Raw genomic sequence first — 27,725 nt, 5'->3', positions numbered from 1 at the left:
GTGGGGAGAGAGGTACGGCGACGGTGCGTGGGGAGCGAGCGGCCGCCGAGGTAGCTCTCGCGGCGGCGAAGCTAGCGGCGGCGATGGCGCGGCGCGGCGGCGGTTGGAGCAGCGGCGATGTGTGGCCGGAGAGCGGTGGCGGCGGCAGAGCTTGGCGAGCATGGCGCGGCGGCGGTAGGAGCCACGAGAGAGGGCGGCGAGCGTTGAAAAAGGGAGAGGGGACTCGGGGGAGGGTTTTTATGGGCGAGGGAGGGGAGAACGTGGCCGGGAGCCTACCCGATGTGGCCGGCGACATGGGAAGGTGGGGAGGAAGAGAGAGAGAGAGAGGGGAATTCAAAATTGAATCCATCCCTTGTGGGCGCATGCGGGAGCGGGAGAGGTGGAGGAGGTGGGCGACAACGTGGGCGCGAGCGCGGGAAAGGCGGAGGAAGCGGGCGGCGTGGGTGGTTGGGGTAGGCGGCGGCAGTTGCCGGCCTAGGCGCGGGCGGCTGGAGGTTGGGGAAGACCGATAGGTGGGCCCCACCTGTCGGTGACCCGGAGGGGATGAGGGAGGGGAAACGGGTCGGCCCAACAAGGGGGAGGCTGAGTGCGGGAGGAGGGAGGACTGGGCCGACGGCGCCCAAGAAGGAAAAAGAAAGGAAAAGAAAAAGAAGAAAAAGGGAAAAGATTTTCTAGGATTAAATATTGCGATTAATGAATTTTAGTTGGTTAAAATTACTTATAGAGCTCTGAAATTTCCACTAAAAATCCTGTTAATATATTGCGACATGTGGAACCCAAGAAAAATCTCACAATGCCAATTCCAATTATTGAATGCATTGATTAATTAAGGAATTAGCTCAAGGTTAATATAAACCATTTCTTCGGACGATTTATTATGAATATTTTTAAAGCTAGAAAAAGGGAGGGAAACTTCAGGGCGTGACACCACTCCACCTCTTAAATTAAAGGAAAATTTTGTTACTTTCAAGTTTGTGTAATTTAATGGTAGGCATCGAAGTATAAGCTTAGAGTAACAAATTTGCTATAATTAAAGGATACTTTTCAGTTGAAAGATACTTAAAAAAAGGTAATTTGTTGGAGGATATTTTCAGCCGAACTAGAAAGAGAAATTCTTCAAAATACAAGAATTTCCTAAGGACAAAAGTTTCTAACTTAACGATGGAGTGAAGAAAATTATACTATGACAACAATATACTTGAGGTGATATCGGATTTAGAGTTAAAATTTTCACTTGAACGTCATGCTAGAAACTTGTGGCCATAGGTTAATAGGTACATTCCCATCTATTTGGAAATTTTCTTATTCCAATTGGATCAGAAATATCCTCTACCAAACTACCAATTGTTTAAGACATTCTCCCGTGGTGACACATTTGGCACAGTTTTTTTTATTTCTACTAACAAATTACACAAAAATTGGATATTATATTGCAACATTTGCCTAAATTAAACTAAAGTGCTTGCTCGGAATACACTAATTCGAACCAGGGAAAAGAAATCAGGAAATACAAGTAATAAATTTACAGGAAAAAAATGCCTCTGTGGTAGCTGAAAGGTCCTTTTTTTTAAAAAAAAAAAAACGGTAGCTGAAAGGTCTCCTAGAGAAGCCCAAAGGTTTTAGAGAAGCCCAAGAGGCAGAGGGGTGGCAAACAAAACCCAACGCCATCGCAGGAGTTGGTAAAACCCCAGGTGAGCACAAGAAACCCTACCGCCGCCGCCGCTTCCTCTTCTCTTGCTTCTTCTTCTTCTTCCACCACCGGAGCAGAGGAAACCAAACCATGGCCCCCATCGTACGCCCCTCCAAATCCGACTCCCACTCCGATTCCGACTCCCACGCTCACCACCCTCCTCCTGAGCCGCCGCAAGAAAGCTCTGACGGCGAGGACTTGGAGCTCGAGTCCTCCGAGGAACTTGATTCGCATGGGGCGCCCACCAAGAAAGCCCCCTTCGTCGCCCCGCCGCCGCCGCCGCCGCCCCAGCAGAATGGGAAGGAGGTCTCCGATTCGCCATCGCTGCCCACCAATAGTGCCATCGTCCTCTCCCCGCTACCACCACCGCTGCAGGCGAACAAGAATCACCAAGACCAAGATTCTGAGTCCGATTCTGATGACGACGAGCCACCGCTGCCCACCAACAATGCAATCGTCCTCGCCCCGCCGAACAACCAGGAGTCTGAGTCTGATTCTGATTCTGATGACGACCAAGAGTCAGCGCTGAAGGCGAACAAGATTGTGTCCTCGTCCGGCGATGACGACCAAGAGTCCGATTCCAGTGACGACGAGACGCTGCCAGCGCTTCAGGCCAACAAGAATGCGTCTCCGTCCGATGATGATGAGGATGACGACCAAGAGTCCGATTCCGGTGACGACGATGTGCTGCTGGACCCCGCGCTTCAGGCGAACAAGAATGTGCTTGCCTTCAATGGGAAGAGGAAGGTGCCGCCGCAAGAGGTCGGTCAGTCTCTTCAGCAGCCCAAGAAGAAGAAGATGGAGGCACCAGCCCAAGGAAACACAGACATTGACAAGCAATTCAAGGAGAAGATTGCGTCCTACATTTTCCTTGGGAAGGTGGTCTCAGTTCTGGATGAAGAGCACCCCGACTTGTTTAAGGAAGCTTTCTTGAAGCTTGCTGACAGCAAGGCCAGTGCCCTGGATGCTAAGATCAAGCAGCTAACTTTGGCTCAGGTTAGGGTGTCTTTGAAGGGGCGTGACCTGGAGAAGGAACTGATCAAGTTGCTGTCGGGCTTCCTCAAGTGATCATTATAGGTTGATTGACTGACCTTTCTCACCTCTAATTTACATTGCCATCTTTTACTTGTTGATCTGTCTTTACCATACAAGATTGCCATCACTGTTATCTACATATTCCATCGCGACGCTGACTTGAGGTTCTAATCTTGTGGAGGCGGTAGTTTAGTTGTGATATACTGATACCCTTTTAGGAAGAGCTTGCTGGTAAGTTTCACATTGCTTAAGAGCAGCTGCGTCCATTTGCTGCCAAGAGGATATAGAATACACTCAAAAGGCCAAGTTTGTACTTTAATGGTTTGTGATGAATGATGCTTCTATTAGAGTATACGTTTATGATGAATTAGTGAACTTTTGGTTTGTTGTATAGGTAAACAGCCCAAATGATGTGCCAACTGATTTAAAGTGCATTATTGTTTTCGAAGTTTCAAGGTTATAATGTTGCATTTTGTAAAGTGAATTGCATAACGTCAGTTTGCCTGGTGCTAGCTAGTATTTGTTTTGTTCTGTTTTAAGTTTATTCATTTCATTATTCTTATGTGTTTCCAAACTGTGATGCATTTTATTGCTTTCTTTGTAACACCATGATATGAATTGTCTGCCTGCTCATTTAATTTTAGATTCCTCTCTTTACACGTGAAGCCATGCCACTCTTTTCTTATCCTTGTTAAATTATTTTCGTTTGCAAGCTGCTGAAATGATGGAAATGCAAGATTCTTTTGGAAATATAGTTGCGAATAGTTACTGATTGATATATAAGAATGTCCCCAGAAACTAGATTCTGTAGTATAAACAATTGCAAACTTTCTAGGCAATTAAAACTACTGATTGTGCTTTCAACGTTTTGATGCCCTTCTTGTGTATGTAAAGGAGTTATTTGACATCAACATCAGTGGGTGCTTATTTGTTTAAAAGGTTTCAATGGCCTATCAGACTATCAGTGTAAATTGAGTCTATTTTTGCAAACACTGGTTTGGTCTTCTATGATCTTGGGCTATGTGCAGTTGTGTTTCTGATGACTAATCTAGCCAAGCAATTATGTAACTTGATTTACGATTTCTTTTTTCATTTTTGCAGACATGGAGAAAACTTCAAGGAAGTGGGGGCTGACTGGACTGGGGTACAGTATGCTAATGCACCTGGTCATTTTGCTTTTGATTCTGGCTCATATCAACCTCGTTGGTATCGTCTCATTTTGGTCCAAGATGGACATGTTTAATCTACTGATGTAAATACTCTGGTGATTTGGGACCACCAAGACTAGCTACTCTACCCCATATTTAGATAGTACTAGCTTATATTCCACTGAACTACCTGCACAACAGTTATTAATCATGGTAAACTTCAGTTAAGCTTCATTCAGAAGCACGCTGTTATTCTGGTTTTGGTATGAATGATGGTATTGTGCGACTTCGACGGAACACAAGGTGAATAGAAGATCGTAGGGAGGTTTGGATTCTATGATTTTCATGAAGTTTGGATTCTACGATTTTCATTAAGAATAATTATATTAGTTTGCACATAAGAATAGTTCCTCCCCCCATATTTAAATGGAATTCATACCTATGCCCTAATTCCACAGTAATACAAGCTGTGCGCTAACATTATCATGTTTTATTCTCTGACAAGTCCGATGCACTATTCTCAAACAAATCTTATCTTGAGATTTTTATTTTTCATGTGAGCCAGCCATGATGTTGTAATCAGGCGATCAGGCTAGAGCCTCAAATACTTCCTTCAGATATAAAAGGGAGGACGTAGTAATTTAGGATAACTGAGCTGAGCAGGGCTTCATGTGATCGATCCACCATGTTGGTTGGAACATTAATTTGATGAGCTTTATTATTAACATATATGGGAGTTGAGTTTGCAGATGATCGATCTGGTGGTAGTGAAAATAAAAGGGGGTGCTTCTTTAAAAAAAAACCTGCACGAAAATTAAAGCACATCAACGGTGAGGATTAAAAGTTGTTTAACAGAGTAATCCCCATTGTAATTTTGTCCTAAGAAAAAGCTGACCATATCTAGCCCACCCTGTCCGCATATCAGAATCGACTGGTTCCTCCTTGACCTGCACCTTTGACGGAGGCGCCATCTTCGCCGCCGCCGCCGGCACCGCCATCCCGCCGGGTCGAACGAACCCATCTTGCCCGACACCGGCACGCTTGCCGGCGGGATGGATGAATGCCGAACATCATCCACCCAGCTAGTTCTATGTAAATTCAAAAGATTGTGGTCAGCCTTGTGTTAAGTTTTGTTCAATTCTGAATGCATATCAGGTATCACCATATACTGAGGAATAAAATGGACATGGAAGCTTTGGCAATCTCTGCCGAGAATCACGAAGAAGCAGAATAAGGTGTTGATAACGGTGAATGAGGGTGTTGTGCTCAATGAACCAGCCAACCAGCCATGTTTCCTGAACCACGAGACTATTGACGAACCTGAAAGCACGACGACGAGCACCACCTGCAAAACACGCAGCTCCTCGAAGGAGAGAGCTCGCCGGTGAAGGAAGGGGTGGGGGCGGAGGAAGCAGCGACGGCGTGGTTAGTAGCGGAAGGGGAAAACACTCTTACAGGGGGTAGAGGACGCTTCTCGGCGAAGGAAAGGGTGCGGGCGTGCGGCGCTGTTCACCGGAATGCGTCGTGAGAACTGCCGCTGGCCGCGAATCAATCCATGAGAAGGGATGTGGATACGGATATGGGCTTTTACTTCTGGACGAAATTGCCCCTTGCTAATGGTGATTGCTCGGTTAATCAACTTTTAATCCTCACCATTGACGTGCTTTAACTTTCGTGCAGTTTTTTTTAAGAAGCATAGAAGCACTTCCCAAATAAAATGCCCTGAAAAGTGACACAAAGGAACGGACCCAAATTGGCTGAAATAAAATTCAGAAAGAAATAACGCAGCGGCATTGTCACCTAGCTACACAGAGATGCGTCAAAATCGAGCAGGCCATTCAAAGATCCACAATTAAATTCAGAAACGGGAATTGAGAAGCCCAAAATAAGTTGATTTCTTCTATCCCTTGAATCAAAACATTGTCAAGTGCTTGGAGTGTGAAATTTATAGGCGGAAAACTTGAAACTTTTACACAAGATAACCACGCAAGCACAGATTTTATAGGCTTTTATGAAAGACCAAGTTATATCTGCTTAGAGTTTGCTTGATCACCAGAACACCTAAACTTTAGTGAAGAAGGGAAGGTAAAAATAGCAGAGACTGGAGGGAGACATGACGAGGAATGCACATAAACTTTAGCTGGGATACTGCACAGACACAGGATATTAATTCTTGCACAAGACATTAAACTATACGCTAAAAAAGAGTACCAGCTTTTTACTAGGATAGACAATCTAACACGATGCTCAAATTTGATTGCACGCAATTATATCACTTAGGTGAAGCAGGGCTGACAAGAAGAATTTAAAGAGAAAAAAGAGAGAATAAGAATTATATGTAAAAGGGAGAGAGAGAGCAAAGACGTGTCCAAAATGGCAAGGCTACTGGGCACCGGACTGAACACCCTTCACTCCAAACACTTGTGCATCTGAAAAATCAACCAGAAATCACAACTCCAGTAATAATTAACCCATGTATGAGAGACGGATCAAATCCCTAAGGCCTTGTTCGGTTAATCCCTCCCACAAGGGGATTAGGAGGGATTTAAAAGGGATTTATTCTGCACCTATTGTGGTGTAGAATTATTTCCCCTCAATCCCCTGCATTCCCCCTCTCCTGCGGATTAAACGAAAAGGCCTAAAAGGAAAATTTTCAAACCAAAGAGCCTGTGGTGCAAACAAGAATACTGGAACAAGACAAAAGGAGAGTACAGACTCGCACGTCACATCAGAGAAGAAAGAGTACACGAAACCAACAGAAAAACCAACAAAAAGTACCACTTTTTTTTTATAGCGCCAAAGCGACGTGCCAGATCAAATCAGACACATAGGAGTATGTAGTATACTGGAGTAGTAAAGCACGGGATCAGGATGTAGCATCGCATAAAATTGAAGTAGCAACGGAGCCATGAAGAAAAGCAAATTGAAGTAGCAACGGAGCCATGAAGAAAAGCAAATTGACGTATAGCAGCTTCACGTCAAAACAGCAGAAGAAAAATCAAATCCTCCTACTGATATACCATGGTTTCTGAAACTATATATTGAATTCGTGCATATAAGTATAAAAGAAGCATTCATAATTGAACTAAACTGGTATCCACGAAGGCAACTAGTAGGAGCCACACATTCATATGCGAGGTTATAATGATGTTGGATAGTAGTATATGTATCATAAGTGTAACATTAACAGGTTCAACCAAAAGAAAATGGTGACATATATATGAACAAGCAGTTCCATTTCAATCAGACTACCATCTGCTCTTCAAAAGGCAACACCATTGAGTCTCATTTGAGTGAACTGATTGGCACCAAACAAGCCTGTGCAGAATGTCAAAAGGCAGGCAACAACAAACACAATAGGTCAAGGACCTAAAAAGAATTTGCAAATGGAATGCGGAAATTAGGCAATACAGAGTCAATAACTATAATATGGAACTTAAGAAATATAGCCCATACATTATTTTTGCAGACCATACTCATTGCTTATCATCATGCAACATCCTCCTCACTTTGTCCATGCAGCTGCACAAACATAAAGTATTAGTGTGTTTATATGCAATGAAGGGGTGGAGGGGAAAAAAGGACCTTTTTGGCAGATTCGGTAAGACATTCTCAATAGCTTTAATCACAATGTCAGCTTTTTGGTTCTTCTTTTCTGCAGGATCTATGGCAAATATATCATATGAACCTTGAAGGGCATTGCAAACTAAAACAAAACAAGACCAAAACAAAAACAATGAAGGTTCAATGGTGGTCCAAAATGTACCTTGAGGACCATGCGAAGTAGAACCATCAAGAGAGTATCCGGCAAGTCCATTGACCTTGTTTTCTGCAAGCAACGTGTTGTCCAGAATTTTCCCTAGAAGCTTGTGGGCCAAAATTGCAGCATCATCACAAATCTCGGAAAGGCCCATGGAGCTTCTTCTTATTTCCACTTCATTGGCACCAACAACCTCATGCAAAGTAGGTTTCTTCATATTACTACCAGCTCCACTCGAGAAATGTCCACTCACACTGACAGGGTTGACCATGCTACTCGAACAAGCTTCATCTATTTTATGCTGCTGATGACCAAAATTTTTGTAACCCTCTGTGAGCACGAAATCATTATCACAACTGTAGTCATCACAACCTAAGCTCATCACTTGTTCATCGCTGTGGCATTCACTCTCACAGTTCATTAACTGATCATCAGTTTGGCCTCCTGTACAATGATATACTAGAGCTCTAAGACTACTGCTTACATTCAGTACAGCTTCTAACTCTGCACCCTTCCTTTGTTCTGTGAAATCAATTTTTTGACGCAGAGGCATCTGATTGCACAAAGCAATGGCTCTCAGTGCCTCATCTGGTAAATCACCCTCATCACATTCAAACAAACAATCTATCAAATACCTTCTCACAGTAGTCTTTAGCAGCATCTCATCGTTTGAACCTTGACATAGTATGGCACGCAGCAATTTAAGATCCCCTTTCTTCAACTTTTGAATTGACCAAATAGCATTCAGGACATCATTTTGCAAGAAAATTGCTTTTTTTGAGAATGGAAAGAACTCTGCCTGTGAGATGTCCATGCATTTCAACTCTTGCTTCCTATACAGATTCACCACTGACAGTGCTTTTGCCAAATTCTTTGGCAGGTCACCACTTTCCCCAACCCTTGAAATCATCTTATTGCACTCTTTCCTAATCACAGTAACCATATGCGCCTTTCTGCTTATACGAGGTACAAAACTAAATTTTGGGGTGAAAGATACTTCATCAAGCTTCCTTTTCATTGCAACAAGAGCTTGTATAGTCAGTGTACTGAGTACATTTAATGCCTGGTCGATGGATGATAGCATTTTCGGTGAAATAGGTGTTGTAATGTTTAAGGAATTAGATCGGTAACTGACTGGATTTGTTAAAATGTGCGACAGCTGAGACATGTCATTTTCATCATGCAAGTTTGCCAAGTATTGTGGTAGGTGGTCTTCTATGATCTTTTTCATCGCTGGCCTGGTCTTCTCAAAACTAACCCTATTGTGGGTGGCGATGTTAGCCACTGAATGAAGTGCTTCATTGCTTAACTTATTTATTATGAGTTGCATGTCTGCAAGACCTTGTGGACTGAGTGAGCCATCCTTGCCTTTTTGCAACTTAAAAAGCTGGAGGCCATCCTGAACAATGTGGTGGCTGTAGCCATCGCTTTGGAAACCATAACATTTTTCAACATTGGCTATGACTTTCTCACAAGAAACCTAGAGAGATTCAAGTAAGACAATGTGCTGGATGTAATCACTGGATAAGAACAATGTGATGACTTACCTCATCACTCCTTACATATGATTCAGCCAAGTACCTGCAAAGCAGAGAAATCTAATAATAAGATTTTTGTTTTGTTACGACAAACTAATAATAGAAACTTAATAGCATTAAAAGACAATGTAAAGAAGTTAGCTGCCTTCAAACTGGTGTGACCTATAAGTTAGCATCATTTTCTGCACATGAAGTGATTTGCAAGCCATCAAATGACAAAGATGAATACATAAAGACATATCTCGAAATGCCACCTGATCATCCATTTATGTTCATAAAGCATAAAAGTACCCATGGTGTGAAATTACAAAACAATTCAATATTTTGAAATGAGCAACAAATAGACCATTTGTTTACAAGACATGATCATGTTAGTAGATAGCAAGCTTCCATTCAGTACAATTTGAAACCCCAAGAATGGTGCAAATGGTGCACTTACACATCTTTTAGAAACTTGGGTCGTTTGATAGGTTTGATGAGACCGTCTTCCCTTGGAATCAGAGACCGCAGCCATCTGCCAAAAAAAGGTATTAGCACAAGAATACTGAATCTGGATCAAGAATGATAAAAACAAAAGAACAGGGTTATCTTAGATAGTAATAGAAGAGAAATATACATACTTCCTTTTCTTTTTGGCAAGGGCTTGCTGCTTCCGAATAAGAGAGCACAGTTTGTTGGCATCCTTGAAAGAGAAATCAGTCTCAGAATCTGTAAAAGCAACAGTAAAGTACAAAAGATAAAATGGCAAATTATTAGAAAAGAGAAACCAGCCTACATAAATGCTGTTGAGCAAAGTAGTTAATTAGGAGTAGTTGCTAATTTGCAATTTGCTGAACTGCATGCATGCGTGCATATAGCATACATGTCTACCATTGTTGGTAAATTTGAGTATACTTTTTAACTTTCAAATCAAATTTCAAAACAAAGTTCACATCACATAACAAAGTTCCGAACATCGTAAATCCCATATGGAAGTACAAATTTAGTTAAAAAAGGCGACAAATATAGCAATAATATCTTATAATAATCGACTAACTTAACAAGCTAGGTTCAAAATGTGCAAATGTTATAATATAGATAGTTCAAGTAGAACAGGTCTTACACATCGACTATGGCAACTGTTGGTGGTTCTTCAATTAGGGGAGCTTCATCAACTACAATGGCACATTCACTAATCAGCAATCACAAATTCAGTAATTTAAGAATTGGTAATGACAAATGTTTCATAGTTTATGGTTCAAATACAATGAGAGCTGTTAACAATGAAACTATGAGCTAGAGGAATGAAGGTACCTGCTAGAAAAGGCGCGAATGGGGGGTTGACGGGCAAAGAGCAAGGGAAGGCAGCACGGGCGCATTGTGCAGGGGTTGACCCAGGATTTAGAGGTTGGGTATTCGAAATGTGAAGGGTAAAAAATATTTTTTTTACACCCAAAAGAAACTATAATTGGCTGGTATAACATTAAGCACTAATGGTTGTATGATATATAGCATATATAACACAAAATTGAGCCTAATTTAATAGCCGACTGTACTTATATTCTCATAAATTAAGTCATTGCATCAAAGCCCAAACTTTTTTCATCTAAGCACATGCAACACCGGTGTGTCCAAATACAAGCACGCCAAACAGTACAAACACACATTTAAATTTGTAGGCAGGATGCTCTTTGAGTGCTGATTCTATTGAACTGATGTGAACAAACTAATTGGGTGCTGAATTGATGAGTACATACGTATACGTATATACCAACAGCCTACCTCCAATTGGCCCGTTGGCTTTTGTTTTAGAAATCAGAACAACATAGTAGGTGCAACATTTTTTCTACAATTCAAATCTAATTCATCCGCAAGGATCATCAAAATCATAATTTGTGCTAATTAGTAATCTTCATTTGTTTTGCATATCAGTGTTGCATATCGATCAGCTTTTACAAACCATTGTAGCATATACATTTTTCAGTGTAATCTAAATATAGTAAGGCAGCTGCACTATTGCTATTGGCTGGCAATGAAGAGAGTTATCAAGGCTGATGATTCCTGCACGTTACTGCTAGTAACAAAGCAGCGAAAATCACATTAATCTCTTGGACATTTAGTTAAACAAACAACCCATTTGTTTTGATCAACATCAGGTCAACCGGATCAACATGGTCACGTAGGCATATTGCTTAGAAACAAAAATCCAAAAATTATGTGCTCACATTCGTAATTAGAAGTTTGCACGTGCTTAAATACCAAAAAAATGGGCATCAAAGCCATTGCACAAGTTCGCTAAATCCTGGTATATATACACTAAGCCATTGCACAAGTACAAGTTATACTTACCAAAATGAAATCCTCAGTGTGAAATTTGGATAACTCAATAATACTAGAACAAATGAACAATTCACTTACGTCAGCCGAGCTCGCCCAACAGCCCAATCCCAGTCACACTCGCCGGCCTGCCGCCGCAGCCCGCGCGTGGTGCGCCGCCTTCCGCTCGCCGCAGCCCGCAGCACTCGCGCGTCGCTCCGCCGTTGGTGGCCAACCCTGCTCACGTCGCCGCCGCTTGCCGTCGCCCGGTCGCCGCCGCTTCCCACGCTAGGGTTTGGTTTGTGTTGCCGCTTCCCAGTTCCCACTCTGTTCGGCTGTTTCGGAGCGTCGGAGAAGTTGGGCCTAGACTACCAAATGGGCCAGCCATAGAAGAGGGAGGACGACGGCGCTGGGATTAGGCCAAATAAGTCCACTTTGACTCCCTCTCAACTATAGTTCCAATCTGATTCATACAGGATATCTCGATCCCAGCTATTAAAACCAGTGCAATTTAACTCTCTCAGCAGTCTTGGAAAGCAGTTTCGCTGATGTGGTGCTTTGACTTGGTTCAACCTGCTGTCTGCTGAGTCATCCATGGGAGCTTCACATTAGTGTTGCAGCAGGAGTAGGTTGAGCCTATGATTCATTGGGGTTCTAAACTGATTTCATTCTTTTGGATTGGTTCTTGGCTTGCTGGCTAGCTTGATGAACGGATGATTCGATTCATCGGTTAACTCTGTGGTTATTTCTTAGCTTGATTTAGCGATCGCTTCTGATCGATTAATTTGACTAGGTAGCATTACTCGAATGCTCGAAAGGATCCTACCTTGCTTGATGTAGATTGCAGTGCTACTCTCTCCGTTTTATATTATAAGTCGTTTTTGACATTTCTCATAGTAAAGAAGAGTCAAACTTCTTTACGTTTGACTAAGTTTAGATAAAAATATAGTTGTATTTTTTAGACAAAACAAACATATTATCAAAATATATTCAATCTTGATTTAATGAAACTAATTTGATGTTTAAAATGTTATTATTTTTTTACTTCTTTTAAAATGCTAGAGATAGGCGGGTTGGTTTAATTTCTTTTTTTATTTCTTTTATTTCTTTCTTTCATCATATAATTGCGTCTATCAATAAAGTATGATCAAAATATTTGACTCATGGGCTTCACCAGGGTGAGTCTTTTGCTTTCACTTTCCTTTTTGTCTTGTCTTTGAAGCACCCCCAGGTACAAAGATAAGTATGGGGGTGATCTTGTGCTCACACGATGCATTCACATACAAATCACCCATGTCCGTGCTCACCGCGGCGTTTACACATTCATGTGATGAGACGAAGCAACCATTGCACACACGGTTGCACGTCTTCACACCCAGCTAGGAGCATCGATTTCCACGTTTATCTCTCATCTCCTTATTTATTTTCTTGAGTTGGATTAATTTTTACCATATATGAAATTAACTCAAAAATTAAAATGAGTATTGACATGATCAACTAGAGTTTTTGACTTGCCTGTAAAATGACTCGCATACCTTCTATTCCCTGCACATATCTGTGAATCATATTCATAGAACCACATATTATCTAAGTTATTGATTAATGAGAGATGGCCTGATGATAAGAACCTTGCTCTTGATGTTGAACCTTTGAAAATTTTATAAAAGGAAAATAAAATAACTTTATATACTCATCATTGATATTCCCTTCCTACCAAAGCCATATGTCGATCTTAATGATGAAACCTTATACATATGTTGCTTGCTATCGTTTTGAGTTTTGCCAAATAGTTGTCCCTTGTCAGATTCTTTCACATTTTCATATTTTCATGACCAAAGTCTTGTGTACTTAGCCAAAAAAATATTGCTCTCTCTACACCAGAGGACTAGCAATTCCATCCATTTCCACATGCTAAGCTTCTACACCGGGAGTCAAGCATCCACCAAATAAAGACTCCAAAAAAAAATTGTGGTCTCTCCTCCAATGATCCATGTCAAATGAGACATGAGCTAAAAAAACTCTGGTCAAAAGAGAATGATGCAAAATGTTCTCGAGCATGATTTAAAAAAGGTTTAGCCCCCTGCTTCTCTAAAATAAAAGTGCAAGGAGTATCATAAAAAAGAGAGACAGAGAGACCATCCCAATCTTTATATTCTCCACCTTTTTCATTTCCACCTATGTTTATGTGCACAAGCTTGATCATGGTTACATGATTAGTTATCTTCTTGGATCCTCTATTTGACTTTACAATATATCTTCTTATTCCCTACCCTGAGCTCCACTTAAGCCTTACTAGAAAGGTGGGATAAGAAAAAGGCAACATCAATACCTTGGTGAGGAATAAAACACTTTGAGTGATTCAAGAGAATCAATTTATAGTAAAAGTTATGTTTTATGAAAATCAAAGAAAACCCAAGGTAATTCATCAGAAGAGTAGATGTGACTTAATTCGGGTGTCGTCGCTGATTTCGTAGTGAGCCTCCTTGCTGTGGCAGCGACAGATGTGGGAGGATGTGGGAGGCGCAGAGGGATCGGGATAGTTGTGGCGATGCCTTGCCTCCTTGCTGCGGCTAGTGCTTCTAATTTTATAAAATTCCAATGACATCCAATCAATATTGTGAATAGTAATAACAATTTTTCTAATATGACATATTTGTAATGGTATGGATCTAATAAACCTTAAAGAAATACTGAAACTTTTTATATTGGGGTGATTGATAGCGCTTTGGAGGACTAAGGGCAGTCCCAACCCTCCACTTAAGATGGTGTCTATGGCATTAACTACATTGCCATGTAGGACTTTTAGCTTATGTGGCACTATATTAATTAAGAGAGAGAGAATAAAGAGAGGAAGAAACTGGGTCTCATGCAAGACACAGCTTCAACACGAGAACCTATGCACTAGACACTACCAAGTTTTGCATTGGAAGAGAATAGTATCTTCATAATAGATGAAGAATAAATATTATTGGTAGAGAAGAGAGATGGAATATTTATTAATGGCTCACTTTAAAAAACCATGAGTTGTAAAGTGTAGTTTCTATTGTGATATCTTATTGACATGACACCATAGATACTACTTATGGACACCATGGGTTGGGACTACCCTAATGTTAGTTGGTTAATGATGGATGCACAATAAGAACACGCCCCCTGTCATTTTGCCGAATCAGTATTTGGCCCACAACTGATTATAAGTTGTTACACTTATTATTGTCCAAAATATAACGTGTAAGTAAAATTTTAATATATGTGTTCTTAGCTATGTAAAACCCAATACTAGAAAATAAACCAAAGATAAAAAAAAAACTTAAAATCAACTCTAAAATTAAAGTTCCAAAATTCATATTTTGGCTGAGACGGCTAAAATGAAGAGGAAATGAAGAGGGTTTTCTATAATGGATATACAGTAGTGGAGCGATAAGTTGGATACAATGATACAATTGCTGCTGACAGCGTTTTAGACTTGAGAGCATGCACCATAGATCCAACAAGCTCATATGCAATATATACATACTCACATCGGGAGAGGACCAATACTGTACAGATGTTTTTATTATACACATGAAGACATCCTAATAGCTATTATGCCATCCATTTTCCCTAAGAAATCTTATTAGGTCCACATAAACATCATCTTTCGCCTTCACGCTCATAACAAAATCAATATGGCCATAGTCACCAATGTACAGAAGTTCTGGTGTAGATCCCAGCTCTCTGATAGTACGCTGAACATCGGTTACATCAGCCAATGCATCAAGACCTCCATATCCCATCCATATGGGCAGTGATTCTGGTATGCTGCTTAGGTCAAATGCGGGAGGACGCAAATGACCGTAGCGCCTTAGGTTTCCCAATAACCCATAGTCATACTTTGCGAAAGTGCCTTTCCTGATCACTGCATGAGGGAGCAAAATAAATCCTTGTTTTTCAATAACTAAGAAGATTGCTGAAAGTAATAACTACTGACAATTCTTCCCAAAAGTGAATACCCCACAGCGTCACAGCCAGATTTTTCTCAAAAATCTGTTTCATAATATTTTATAATTTATCAGGTTTTGCATTTTAAAGAGAATGTCCAAACAATAGATTTTCGTAACTTGAGGGAGAAAGTTCACAAACTATTAGTAGTTGCCAGTAGCCACCAAATTTTGTTCCTTGCACTGAATTTTTTTTTAAAAAAAATTCGACCGGCGGGGGAATGACTACCTTGCACTGAATTTGGAAAACTTCATATTTATCATATTGCACAAACTCATCTTAATTTTAGAAGCAAAGCAAACAAGTGATACTCTGTACAGTTACCTGTTTCCTAGGTTAATTCACACTTTTCGATATTAAGATGCTGGTCCAAATACCGAGTAAATCACTACTACAGAAACACGGATTGGTGCCGGTTGGGAAACCCTTAGGTGCTGGATTTCCCAGCCGACACCCCTCAGGCGGCACCTATAAAGCATATAGGTGCCAGTTCTTAACTAACCAGCACCTATATGCTATTATAGGTGTCAGTTCTTTGACCCCAGCGCCACATGGTGGCTGTCAAAGGTGGTGTTCGAATTAAAGTCAACTATTTGATAATGTAGTTTCTAGCAACAGGAACTCTTGCAGTTGAGTTATTTACTATTTTACTGTCAGATAAATCATCATACATTTGTCTTATCACGGACTGAATAAAAAGCAAGTCCTGAGTGATTTGTATGCAGGAATCATCCTATTTATAAGTGAATACTCTCGTATAAACGCTAACTTCAGTCCTCAAATCTGCACCAAACTTAATATATTTCTCTATGTTGAAAGCTCACAAGCTATATAACTTTGGTGTCAGTGATCCTGTAATTCCACTCGCTCTGGTGGTATCGGAGCCTTGGAAGGTGAGCACTCTCCATTGCATCTACAGGCTGATAGATAGGATGATGGCCCTGGTGTTTCCATCACAACCTCTGAGTTACTGATACTTGGTAGGACGGTGGCAACCCATGGAGGGGATTTTTGTACATATGACAGCTTTACAAACCATTCTCTTCCTAGCTCCTACAGCTCTGAAGCACTCTAGGCTGGCACTGATATGCTTTCCATGCTACAACTTTAAGAGTATGGGGAAGAATTGAATTTGAAGGTATACCTTCAGAAAGATCAATAGTCCTTACAAGTATGCATCTTACACTAAGAAAAGGAGAAAAATACTGTTTATCACCCCCTCAACTCCCCAAACCAGGTCAAAAGAACAGTCAAATAGATAGAGAGACTGATTATACTCTGCTTCAAGAGTTTAGGGGCAAACTGGCAAAGTCTACTCAGTTTTAGAGTTGGAGGGCAAAACTTACACCAAGCCAAAAGTTGAGGGATGATATATGTACTTTTTCCAGAAAAGAAAAGGAAAAATGAAGAATTTGATATTGTTTATTGCAACCATCACTCGCAGTTTATAGAATAATGTTTCAACTTTCGAGTTATACTGCCTAAAAAATTCATGAATTGGATAAGTATAAAAACATACTCTGAAAAAGATGGTGCAGATTTTTTGTCGATGATGGATGAGGTTCATACTCCAAATAATAATCAATCCTTGATGTATTGAAGCAACAGTTTTCCCCTGAAAGAAATATGTAAATTCAATCCAAAGAACCTTCCAAACAAGCTACATCACATAAAAAGCCACAATTAAAATTTATTTATCCTTGGAGTAAACCCATTAAAATGTTCTCACCCGAAATCTAGGGTGCTTCTGAGCTATGAAAATATTTATCACTCAATATTTTTGGCCTTTCTATCAATTTGAATATTTCCTCCCAAAGTTACTAGCTACTTTGAGCATATTTGGCATTCCTAATCCACACACAGTATGTTGCATACCCACCGTAAACGAAAATACTGCTGCAAAGATCCTAATAGGTAGGTTCAAGACAATAGAACACATTGTTGAAGACATACTTTGAGCATATTTGGCATTCCTAATCCACACACAGTATGTTGCATACCCACCGTAAACGAAAATACTGCTGCAAAGATCCTAATAGATAGGTTTCAAGACAATACCAGATCACCAAGGTGTGAGCATTCATCGAAGACGCAACAAATCGAAGAAGACTTCTGAAAGAGGCCTGAAGTAATTTGCTACCTGGCTTGTCTTGGGGTAGCTGCACCGCTGTTTGGGTGTGATCAGCTGCTCTGCTATCCTACTTGATGGGTTTTATTTGGTTAACCCCCCCCCCCCCCCCCCCCCAACACACACACATACAACCCCCAAATAAAAAAACACGCGCGCGCATGAAGATATGGCACATAATGGGTAGAAGTGTGTGACATGAGCCATTACCTTGCGGTAACCAAATGGATTGCAAAATATATCCATTAATATTTCAGTGCCATGGACAAAAAAACTTTGGTACTTTAGGTTAAAATTGCAGCTAAAATTGGCCTGATGATGTCCTTGTTAAGCATATTTCAGTTCTGTTTGCCTTACTTTATAAAAGATTCTGTTTCAATTTTCATAAGTCAGTAATACTAGTGCATGTTTGGTCTGTACACCTCAATCAATGAAAGATGCATATAATGTTTCACACCCAAATGTGAACTATGCAGAACAACAATACCTTTCTTTAGGACCAATACAGGAAAAAAGCAACCAAGTAATTTATTTTTGCAACCATCACCTGTAATCGCAGATAGCAAATTGTTGCAATCCACGTGTTCACCATCGCACAAAGAATCTACTATTTGAACCCCCATGTCGCTGTTCAAAGAGTTTGTTAAACACAATAAAATCACACCCAAAGGAAAAATGGAGAAGTCAGGAAAAGAATTGCATACCTACGGAAGTTCAGCTGGTGAATTCCCATAGTAACAAGCATCTATGGCAAAGAGCACCATAAGTCAGTTGAGAAGTTACTGCCATATATGATATATTTAGAGATTTCTTCCAAACATAGTATATCACCTGATCAAGATGCATGGCGACTGCTCTGACAACAAAACTAGCACTAACATGATCAAGATAAGAAATAGGACAAAGAAGTGCTGCCGAGCTAATCATTTTTACTATTTCGGGCATCGTCAAAGCCGCCAAACCCATTATAGTTCCCTAAAAACAGATATTAGTTAAAAGTGTTATTGTTAACGCAATTGTTATACATAAAACTCATTTGAACACAAAACCAAGTGTACCTGTGAATGCCCCACATATAGAATTTTGGACTGTGTGACTGTATACACATAGCCTAGCATTGCTAAAAGGTCATATTCAGCTAACTCTTGCCAGCTCCAATCCCAGAAAAGCTGCGAAATTTTCACAGAATTCAGTAGGCATATAGTGAAAAAAAACTAAGCAATAGGGATTTGTTAGAAAGCACTGATGCTCTGCAGTTGTGATTTACATCACCAAAGGACCCTACAATTTCATCACCACTTGCGGTAAAATTTGCTACAGAACATCCAAAAAAACGTGTAATTAGCTGGGGGACACCACAAGAACGCGCATATGCTATAGGGCACCACAAAAAATTGGTATTTAGCTGCTGGACACTCGCGGTATTATTTTATTATTTTTGGAGGAATAGGAGAGAGAAACAGCCATTAAAGACAAGTTTACCCTTGGCTCAACTGATAATAAATCGCTAAAATGAAATGGAAGAAAATAGTACAAATAAAAGTAAAGCACATTCTAAATGTGGTTATTTTAGTGTCCAATTATTGAAAAACTAATTAGAAGTCAAATGACTCTAGCATGGGCCCCACATGTAAGCCTCTCTCTCTTTCTTTCCAGATGGGGCGACAGAGCAGCGGCTCGCCGGAGCCGGCGAAGGGAGCAGGTGGCACAGTTGCCAAGGTCACCGTGGTCAGCGGCACGCAGACGGTGAGGTCTTCATTTTTACCCACAACCAAGCTCTCCGAGCCATCTTCTTTTCTCTCTCCACCATGCTGGCTGCCGGTCGATCTCCCTCACCGAAGCCTTACCGGCAAAACCCTCACGCCGCCAGCTTTGCCTCATCGAGGTGACTCCATTCCCCTAGTTTCCCCTTTCCTTTAGCCACCCTATCAAGCTACCACCGTCACCTTCCTTGCTGGACAGAGGTGAGGTTTTCCTTTCACCGCTCCGGCCTCCTGCCTCACTCCCTGTGCTTGCCACCACTTTCCTCGGATGCGAAGCAAAATTGAACACTTGCCACTGTCGATGTCACCATCCCCCGACCGTCGGAGCCCTAGTGCCCTCCACTCGTTCCCTTGGAAGAAGAAGAAGAAGAACACAGGAAGAGAAGAACAGAGGAAGGAGTAGAGGAGGGAGAAAAAGAAAAGGAAAAAAAAAGGAATAATCCCTGATAGGTGGCTCGATTAGGTTCAAAGGGTAAAACCGTACTTTCACAGTTGTTTCTCTCTCCAATTCCTCCGGATATCATAAAATAATCCCATGAGTGTCCAGCAGCTAATTACCAGTTTTTTGCGGTGCCCTATAGGAGATACACATTCTTGTGGTGTTCCCCAACTTTTGTCCTGTAGCAAATTTTGCCTTATAACAATGCAGGTTCGGTCCACACTATTTTTCAACTGTACAATTGGAAGAATAGCCAGGAGAGCCTATTGCATATTTCTAATGTATTGAAGAGAGTTCTATGATGTAACTTACAGTGAAGAGTGTTCACCTTATCATGAACAGAAAAGGTTGAATGACCTTTACTCCAACGCGTTCCACGGACATTCCCAATCCAAACATCAAAACCGTTATCAGCAAGGATATACCCAAGTGATTGCTCAGCAGAGTTTATGAACCATGTGTCTCCTCCCTGCCCAAGGTTTGGATAAGTCACAACAATTGGAAACAAAGACTGAAGCAAGGAGTCTATTGCCCAAAGAAGCATCCAAACATATGGAAAAAACCACAATGTTCACAGATAAGATCTGAAGCTAAAAATGCATTCGCAATTTCAGAATGCCCTCCTTTTTGAACTGGAAAAGTGCAAGTTCTAATGAGAAAAGAACCTGAAAAAGACCATGTTGAAGAAAAACTGGAGGGCCAGTACTATCTGCTGCTTTATTTTTGCCATGTGGGATGTGCTGAAGAGATAAAAGGAATCCATCTTTTGTTTCAACCTGCAAAAGAGAGAAAAAAATCCTTATATTTACCACAGCACCTATACTTGATAAGATTAGTAATACAAGAGTTTACTATTACAATACAATAAGTTCATAGTTACTGGTATACTTGATTAACTTTAATAGTGGTTTTCCATCAAGATAAATTAATATAAATCAACACAACGATGTGTTATCTCTGGTCAGAGACAAATTTACATGTGATACAAGATTCAAATGTAATTAAAAAAACCGCAATGCAGGAAATTATAAAAACCCCATGGGACTGTTACAGGTCCCGTGGACCGATGCTACGGTCAAGTTTATCAAAGGCACAATAAGTCATCTACAACTGGCCAGGGATAAGCTTATTTATTACTTCCTCCGTCCACAAATATAAGCACTTTAGGACATCAAGACAGTCTCCAATATACTACTTTGACCAATAATATTTATAAAGATAAATTAATTTAAATAGAAAGAGTCGTGTATTATAATAGTTTGTTTCACGATAAATCTAGTAACGGCATTCTCACGTTGTCAATCTTCTTTCTTTTTTCCTTTTTTGCTATTAACAGTCAAAGTAAATAAAATGACTTGGCACTGTTCTAAAAATGCTTATATTTGTGGACAGAGAGAGTAATAGTTAGTTCGGTGTGCGCCTTCTATTATATCTCTGGTTCCTATTTAGCAGGCGCCTATATATAAAGGAAGCCTAAAAAGCCCAGCAGAGCCTCTGCCGAGAAGGACAAGACACCTAGGGCCATGCCTCCTTCCAGGTCACTGCCCACACAGGCAGCTCCAGAGCGGTGCACTTTCTGCCTGGTGCTGGTGGTGTCACATCGGTTGGCCTTCCTGCTGCAGCCGGGGGAGCTGCAACTACTAGACAACCACAGAAGCCCAATCAATTTTTTCACCGTCTCCCACAACAGGAGATGGTGGGATTGTGCTTCAAGCCTTCAATCACCCAGAGAAATTTTCGTGCAACACCTCTTGCATGGCAATGATCCATAAAGGGCATTTATCTCCTGGAGTTGGAAGATGATGAAGGCTTGGACACTGAGTGCGACATTGTGGCGATTCCCACCATGCGATTACTGGCATCTGTACAAGCAAAACCATGTGTCTTGATGTAATCATTGGAGGCGAGAAATTGGCTAGCCTTGTTGATCCAGGTTCTATTCAGTATTCACACATTTGTGGCTGCTAGTGCAGTTCAGTGTGTTGGTATGGTTCCAACTTTCTGCCTGGGGATGTAAGTTATGATGGCCGATGGCGATCAAGTGACCGGATCTGGTATTTTCCGCAACATACACCTGCAGATTAGATATGTGTTCCTGGTGGATTGCTATGTCATCCCCCTTGATGGCTTAGGTGTGGTTTTGAGCGTCCAGTGTCTCTGTACTTTGGGGCCTATTCTGTGGGACTTTGCCAGACTCATAGTGGATTTCTAGTGAGATAATTATCAAGTCACGTGGCACGATTCTCCTAGCCAATCTGTTCCACCAGAAGCCCGCATATTTGCTGGATGGGAGCTATTGGAAGGGCTTCTCTCTGAGGAACCCTGCAGGATATCACCGGAGCTCTGCCATGGGACACTAGCAACATATATTCTGACCTTATATTCCTAATAAGTTTAAAATTTGGCCATACTAGAAGTTGATGGCAAGAACAGCGTTTAGGATTAACCACGGACAGATAGGTCCCATTTGAGTGCCGGAAAAAAAAAAATACTAAGACGCATTTCACACAAGCAAGTCAACTTGATAAGTGATAAAAGTTCATTCATGCAGACATCAGACCAAGAAGAATACTTGAGGAAATAGTCCAGCGCAGTCCTACATTGTTTCATCCAAACTGACTGACAAACCATGGACAATGGTCAACTCTGACACAAGCTTTGTTCAACAGAGCTAATCCTTTTGCTGTGAAATACAGGAATATGGTAGCAGTATAGAGTTGAACCAATACTAGAACCATATAAATGGTGTGCAAAGTAACCAAGAATTCAGCAGAGTGCACATCATCAAGAAATAGGAGTAGAAGCCGTGAAGCACTGAGTTCATGTTGCATAATCATGCACATGTACAGACAGATGTCGAGTGGTATTTTGCAAAGACTAGTGGGCCTGAATTCCTGAAACTATGCTTCAAACGGAAGAGCCAACCAGAAGGCAAGTATATCATTTACTTGGAGTTGAGATAAAGGATGGGAGTTTGCTTTGCCTGAGAGTAACGAACATCCACGAGTCGACAAGTAGGTGTTGCTCCCTTTGACTTGAGACACACTCGTACATTGTTTATGCATTGTCAACACTGTTTCTCCTCGCTTGAGCTCAATGCTCAGCGCTAATGAAAATATCAATGTTCAGGGCTAATGAAAATAGAGAAAATAGTATCATGCAACTGCAACTCTGCAAGCAAGCAAAACCTAGGAGGAATGCATGCATAGATCCGCAGCCGATACTGGTTGGTAATCACGGTTCGACCTCAATTTCTATCCGCACAAAAAGAGCTTATCAAACCAAAAGTAGTACTCTTGGTAGTAGCTAATTAATTCAACAAGCAATTTAGTTATTCCCTTCCCCTATCCCCATGGACAAGGAGGAACACAAGGCAAACGTGATGAGACTGGAAAGGAGGAACGTACGGTGTGCTCGGTGCAGGGGTAGCCGAGTGGCAGGAGCAGCTGGTCGCAGAGGCCGCCGGAGCAGGAGCCGACGCGGCGGAGGGCGGCGGCGGCTGGGGAGGCTCCGGAGACGACGCGACCGCAGCAAGAGACGACGAGGAGGATCAGGGGGAGCGCTCCTCCGGGGGCGTGGCCCGCCATCGCCGCCGCCCGCCGCGCTTTGGCGGTGGTGTTGCTTGCTTCTCTTCTCTCCTCCCCGCTCCCGAGCGGCGTGGATTCTCTAACGTGCCAGAGCCCAGAGCAAAGTCAGAGGCTGACTTACCCCTCTCCGATGCCATCCGTGCTCTATCCTGTGGCTACCGAGCCCCTCAACTTTTACAGTGTGCATCAGTTAGCTCAGGCATTGTTTTAGCCCAAATAAGGGCCCAGTAGAGTGTTCAGAAATATGCAGCACTTGGTACTGAAAGAATTAAGCAATCATTTCAGTTTAGAACTTGGTACATGTTCATGTCCCAAATAACCAAAATAATATCCACCAATGGCCAAAATGAATTTGTACATATTACCCTAAAGTTTTCATGGTCACTGGATCTCCATCAAAAGCACTGAATTTTCGATAATTGCTAAACACATTCATGCCAAAAGAACAAAAGAGCCTCCCTCATGGAGCAGAAACTAAATCAGAGATCTAAAGAAGATCTTGGACAGACATATCATCAATTTCACTGGCACCCTACAAAGACAAAACAAAAAAAGTTAAAATAAGGCAATACTGAAAGTGTTTAGAGAAGTTACAGTAGAGCAATATGAACATTGGAGTACTTATGAACCTGTGTAGGTACTTGAGTTTCTACACCAGCACCATCCTCTTCTTGCTGTATAAAAACATCCAAACCTTTTTTAATTAGCAAGTAGTAACGTATAGAACTGTATTATCTTCAAAGGGTTTTCAGCAACATACGTTTGAATTATTTGGCCCTTTCGTTGTGTACTTTTGCATCTTATCGAGCCAATCTCTATGTCCCTTCGATTTTTTTCTTTTCAACCTCTTTTTTCTTTAGGCGTGCAGCACTATGCGAATCTTCATCTTGTCCATCCTCAGTATATGAGTCACACAAAATACTTGTAGATGCACTGATAGACATTTTTTCATGTAGTTGTTTTTACCAAGGCTATCAAGTACATCATCCACCAAAAGGCAACACTCTAGAAAGCTTGCAGCTTGATATGCCAAATTCAGAAACTTGTGAGACAGAGACTTATAGCGGAGCATAGCATCTAACTTCGGATTTTCGATAATGCTCCTCCCTTTGTTGTCTTGTACAGTAGCAAACATTGCCTCCCTTGTCCAACGCTTCAGAATATAATGATTCGGCAATAGCTTGATATTCATCTTGTCAAGAACTTTCAAAACATGGGCACACAGCACCCCTGTCCTTTTAAACTGCTCACAACTACATAAAGCTGTTTTCTCCGAAGGATCACCAACAACTATGCGCTCTTTTTCAGAACTGAAATCACCATCAGATCTCACAATTGCAACAGCATATATGTTATTTCCATCCAATTCTCTGACACATGCAGCCATGGATCTTTCATATTTGGCTTGAAATGCTTCAAATATGGGGGTTGTGTAAAGTTTTCCTGCTTGCAGTAGCATAGGTGTTTTCATTCTTATCCTAGGTTCCTTTTTCCTAGCTGTTATAAAACCAGCCCCGAAATCGACATTGGTAGCTAAACGCGAAAGAAAACGCCATAGAAAATCCAAACACGATGACGACACCGAGGCACGATATTTGGTAACGGAGTTCAGCCGAGGCCTACATCTCCGAAGCACTGATTATGGGCGCTCCTCCCCGATCCAGCATATACAGCGTATCAGAGTTAAAACGACTCACGGCCGGTCACCGCCGGCAGCCGCTCTCTCTCGCTATGCTAAGTCGTCATGCGGTTACAACAAGCACGCCCCTCTATTTATGAGAGATCCTAGAATAGAGTCCCACCCATACTTTAGTACTAATACATATTACAACTCCAAGTCCTAAACTGTAACCGACTATATACACATATTCGACACAAACTCTAACAAACTCCACCTTGGCGAATATACCACGCCAACCTGAATCTGTTACTTGCTCGAACCTCCGTGCACCAGGACTTGAGTTGGTTTATTTTTCTTTCGCCGCTCACGCCAAGCTGCCCCGACAAGCCTCCACCAGGCTCGCTGTAACAAGACTCCGCTATCCCTGTAATTTCTTTCTCCTGACTCCACCTGCAACAGTGCTTCATCTTCTCTCATATCACCACAGTCGTTTTGCCAAGCGAAATTGAATCCTTCCTAACTGTCACGTCATAGACTTCTCGAAGACCATGTTCACCTTCATCTACCGTCTTAAGTTTGACTTATCTAATCCATGACCAGGTAACCCATGTCATCACCAAATAAATAAATCAAACTCACCAGACTTGAAGAACTGAACCTTCTCTTCCTTATCGTCTTATGAACCGAGCTAATAAATCAATCATCCACGCTTTCCGCATCCATAGACTGAATATCTAATAATTTGAGAAAATTCACTATTGCCTTGAATCACCCGAAGAAATTACCATCATAGCGATCGCTCTTCCTCTTCAGTGACGCAGATTTCATATATCCCCATCATGCAAACCCCGTAGATTCTGGATATATCCTATACTGCTAGACAGCCCGTTGACACCCTCAACGATTTTCACCCGCTCTTGCCTGGGATTTCTTTTCTTTTTTTCACGCACTTGTTTTCGCACACCCACATCCGAGCCACTGCACCTTGCCACCTTCTGTATGTCTCGATGCAAGCTACCAAAACCACCATGAGATTCCACAAGCCGACAAAACTCATGTATCCAATCAGCTAATACCTTGCATTTACATGCAATTAACTAATTCCATGAACTTTTGACTTGCTATTGACCTCCTGTACGTGACTGCCTGCATGAGTCCCAAACAGATTCTTTTGCCTCGTCTGTACCGTGTGCCTTCCCGTGCGTGCCGTGAGTGACACTGCCTCCGCATCGGAGCTCGCTCCGCCGTGGCCTCTACAGGCCGACCCTGCTGCTCCCCACGGACGCCGCCATCTTCGCTCACCAGAGATGACCCACGTCGAATTCCGTCGGTATCTACACGATGACCACACCAAGCCGTGTTCTTGCCGCCCGGAGTTCATCACCACTGTTGCTGCTCCACCTCGAGCCTGCAACCCGCCCCAACTTCCGATTGATCACCCATCAATCTAGTTGTGAGCCGTAGCCGACAAATCACATACCGTCTTCCCAGCCGCCAAACGACCCGAGTGCTACGTCTAGCCATCTCCCTATCGAACGCAGCTCATCGAAAAGCCCGGGCCACCCCGTCCAAAGTGTTCGATTCCACCGATCGAGAACACCGATCGCCTCCAGCTTTAATCAACCCGAGCATGCGGCCGCACGTCTCCCTGTTGAGAATAGCTCACCGGAAAGTCCGGGCCACCCGTCCGAAGTGTCCGACCCACCGATTGGATCGCCAATCACTTCCGCCGCCATCAACCCGAGCACCACATATGGTCATCTCCCTGTTGATTGCAGCCATCGAACAGTTCAGACCGCCGCCTAAAGTGTCCGATTCCACCGATCAAATTCCATTGATCGCCACCATGCTCCACCTTGCGTCCATGTCCGTCCCTGGACACCCTGTGTAGTCGTCGCAGCGTGAGCACCTCCCTCGTACCTCTACCATGGATCTCCCACAGGCTCTGATACCACTTGTTATAAAACCAGCCCCGAAATTAACATCGGTAGCTAAAAGCGGAAGAAACACCATAGAAGATCTAAACACGATGACGACACCGAGGCACGATATTTGGTAACATAGTTCAGCCGAGGCCTATATCTCCGGAGCACTGATTACGGGCGCTCCTCCCCAATCCAGCATATATAGCGTATCAGAGTTACAACGACTCACGGCTGGCAGCCGCTCCCTCTCGCTATGCTAAGTCGTTATGCGGTTACAACAGGCACGCCCCTCTATTTATGAGAGATCCTAGGATAGAGTCCGACTCATACTCTAGTCCTAATACCTATTACAACTCTAAGTCCTAAACTGTAACCGACTACTTACACATATTCGACATAAACTCTAACACTAGCTTCAAATTCTTGATCTAGTTCCATGCTTCTTTTTCCTTGTACCGCCCTTTCAAAATGCTTTAAGAACCGAATGATGTCAAAATCTGATTTCAAATGGTTCTTTATGTCACTATTGAAACTCTCACTTAATTGTGTGCTTCTCATTCGCAATGTGAAAATATCCCTCATGTAACATTCAACCCATTTTTCCTTGAATTTGTAGATACTATCTAGCCATGATGTCTTTTTCTTCTCCACCTTATTCCTCGTGTTGTTAAATGCTTCTTCGAAGGCTTCCTTGTCCTCAATGTTATACATGCAAACACTAAAATCTGAGAGAATATGAGGTTCTTCATTTTCTTCCTTTTTCTTATTTTTCGGATCCGTTTCTTTTTTCTTATTCCGTAAGTGTTTGACAGCAT

General features: G+C 41.9%; 3 protein-coding genes and 1 long non-coding RNA gene across 7 annotated transcripts; 1 reads left to right on the top strand and 3 right to left on the bottom strand.

The window, feature by feature from the left end:
* The first annotated feature begins 1,665 nt into the window (after window positions 1–1,665).
* Window positions 1,666–4,107, top strand: LOC127783620 (uncharacterized). The gene is made up of 2 exons (XM_052310811.1): window positions 1,666–2,767; window positions 3,827–4,107. Exon 1 carries the CDS (start codon window positions 1,781–1,783, stop codon window positions 2,756–2,758), a length of 978 nt encoding a protein of 325 aa, XP_052166771.1. The 5' UTR covers window positions 1,666–1,780; the 3' UTR covers window positions 2,759–2,767; window positions 3,827–4,107.
* Window positions 4,108–4,123: 16 nt separating this feature from the next.
* LOC127783621 (uncharacterized) lies at window positions 4,124–5,431 on the bottom strand. Its single transcript, XR_008019363.1, has 3 exons — window positions 5,194–5,431; window positions 4,769–4,961; window positions 4,124–4,676 (listed from the first exon to the last, which is right to left on the bottom strand). It is a non-coding gene; the product is annotated as an uncharacterized LOC127783621 (long non-coding RNA).
* A 1,552-nt stretch (window positions 5,432–6,983) lies between these two features.
* On the bottom strand, window positions 6,984–11,776 carry LOC127785176 (uncharacterized). Of its 4 annotated transcripts, none has more exons than XM_052312600.1 (9): window positions 11,569–11,776; window positions 10,274–10,325; window positions 9,792–9,879; window positions 9,611–9,685; window positions 9,181–9,214; window positions 7,640–9,113; window positions 7,459–7,537; window positions 7,330–7,395; window positions 6,984–7,242 (listed from the first exon to the last, which is right to left on the bottom strand). In XM_052312600.1, the coding sequence occupies exons 2-8, from the start codon at window positions 10,275–10,277 to the stop codon at window positions 7,350–7,352; spliced, it is 1,800 nt and encodes a 599-aa protein (XP_052168560.1). In that variant the 5' UTR covers window positions 10,278–10,325; window positions 11,569–11,776; the 3' UTR covers window positions 6,984–7,242; window positions 7,330–7,349. The 4 variants fall into 4 exon arrangements, with proteins under 4 accessions (XP_052168560.1, XP_052168558.1, XP_052168561.1 ...); XM_052312598.1 differs by having other exon boundaries at window positions 6,984–7,191; XM_052312601.1 differs by having other exon boundaries at window positions 6,984–7,191; window positions 7,459–7,528.
* Window positions 11,777–14,901: 3,125 nt separating this feature from the next.
* On the bottom strand, window positions 14,902–23,461 carry LOC127783499 (triacylglycerol lipase 1). The gene is made up of 9 exons (XM_052310686.1): window positions 23,185–23,461; window positions 20,443–20,553; window positions 20,106–20,246; window positions 18,634–18,744; window positions 18,407–18,550; window positions 18,280–18,320; window positions 18,123–18,202; window positions 16,967–17,062; window positions 14,902–15,364 (listed from the first exon to the last, which is right to left on the bottom strand). Exons 1-9 carry the CDS (start codon window positions 23,362–23,364, stop codon window positions 15,042–15,044), a joined length of 1,227 nt encoding a protein of 408 aa, XP_052166646.1. The 5' UTR covers window positions 23,365–23,461; the 3' UTR covers window positions 14,902–15,041.
* Between the last annotated feature and the right edge of the window lie 4,264 nt (window positions 23,462–27,725).

The sequence above is a fragment of the Oryza glaberrima genome, chromosome 9 (assembly GCF_000147395.1).
Source record: "Oryza glaberrima chromosome 9, OglaRS2, whole genome shotgun sequence".
Taxonomy (NCBI): domain Eukaryota; kingdom Viridiplantae; phylum Streptophyta; class Magnoliopsida; order Poales; family Poaceae; genus Oryza; species Oryza glaberrima.
Note: the sequence above shows the minus strand (reverse complement) of the source record. Positions and strands in the feature narration are given on the sequence as shown.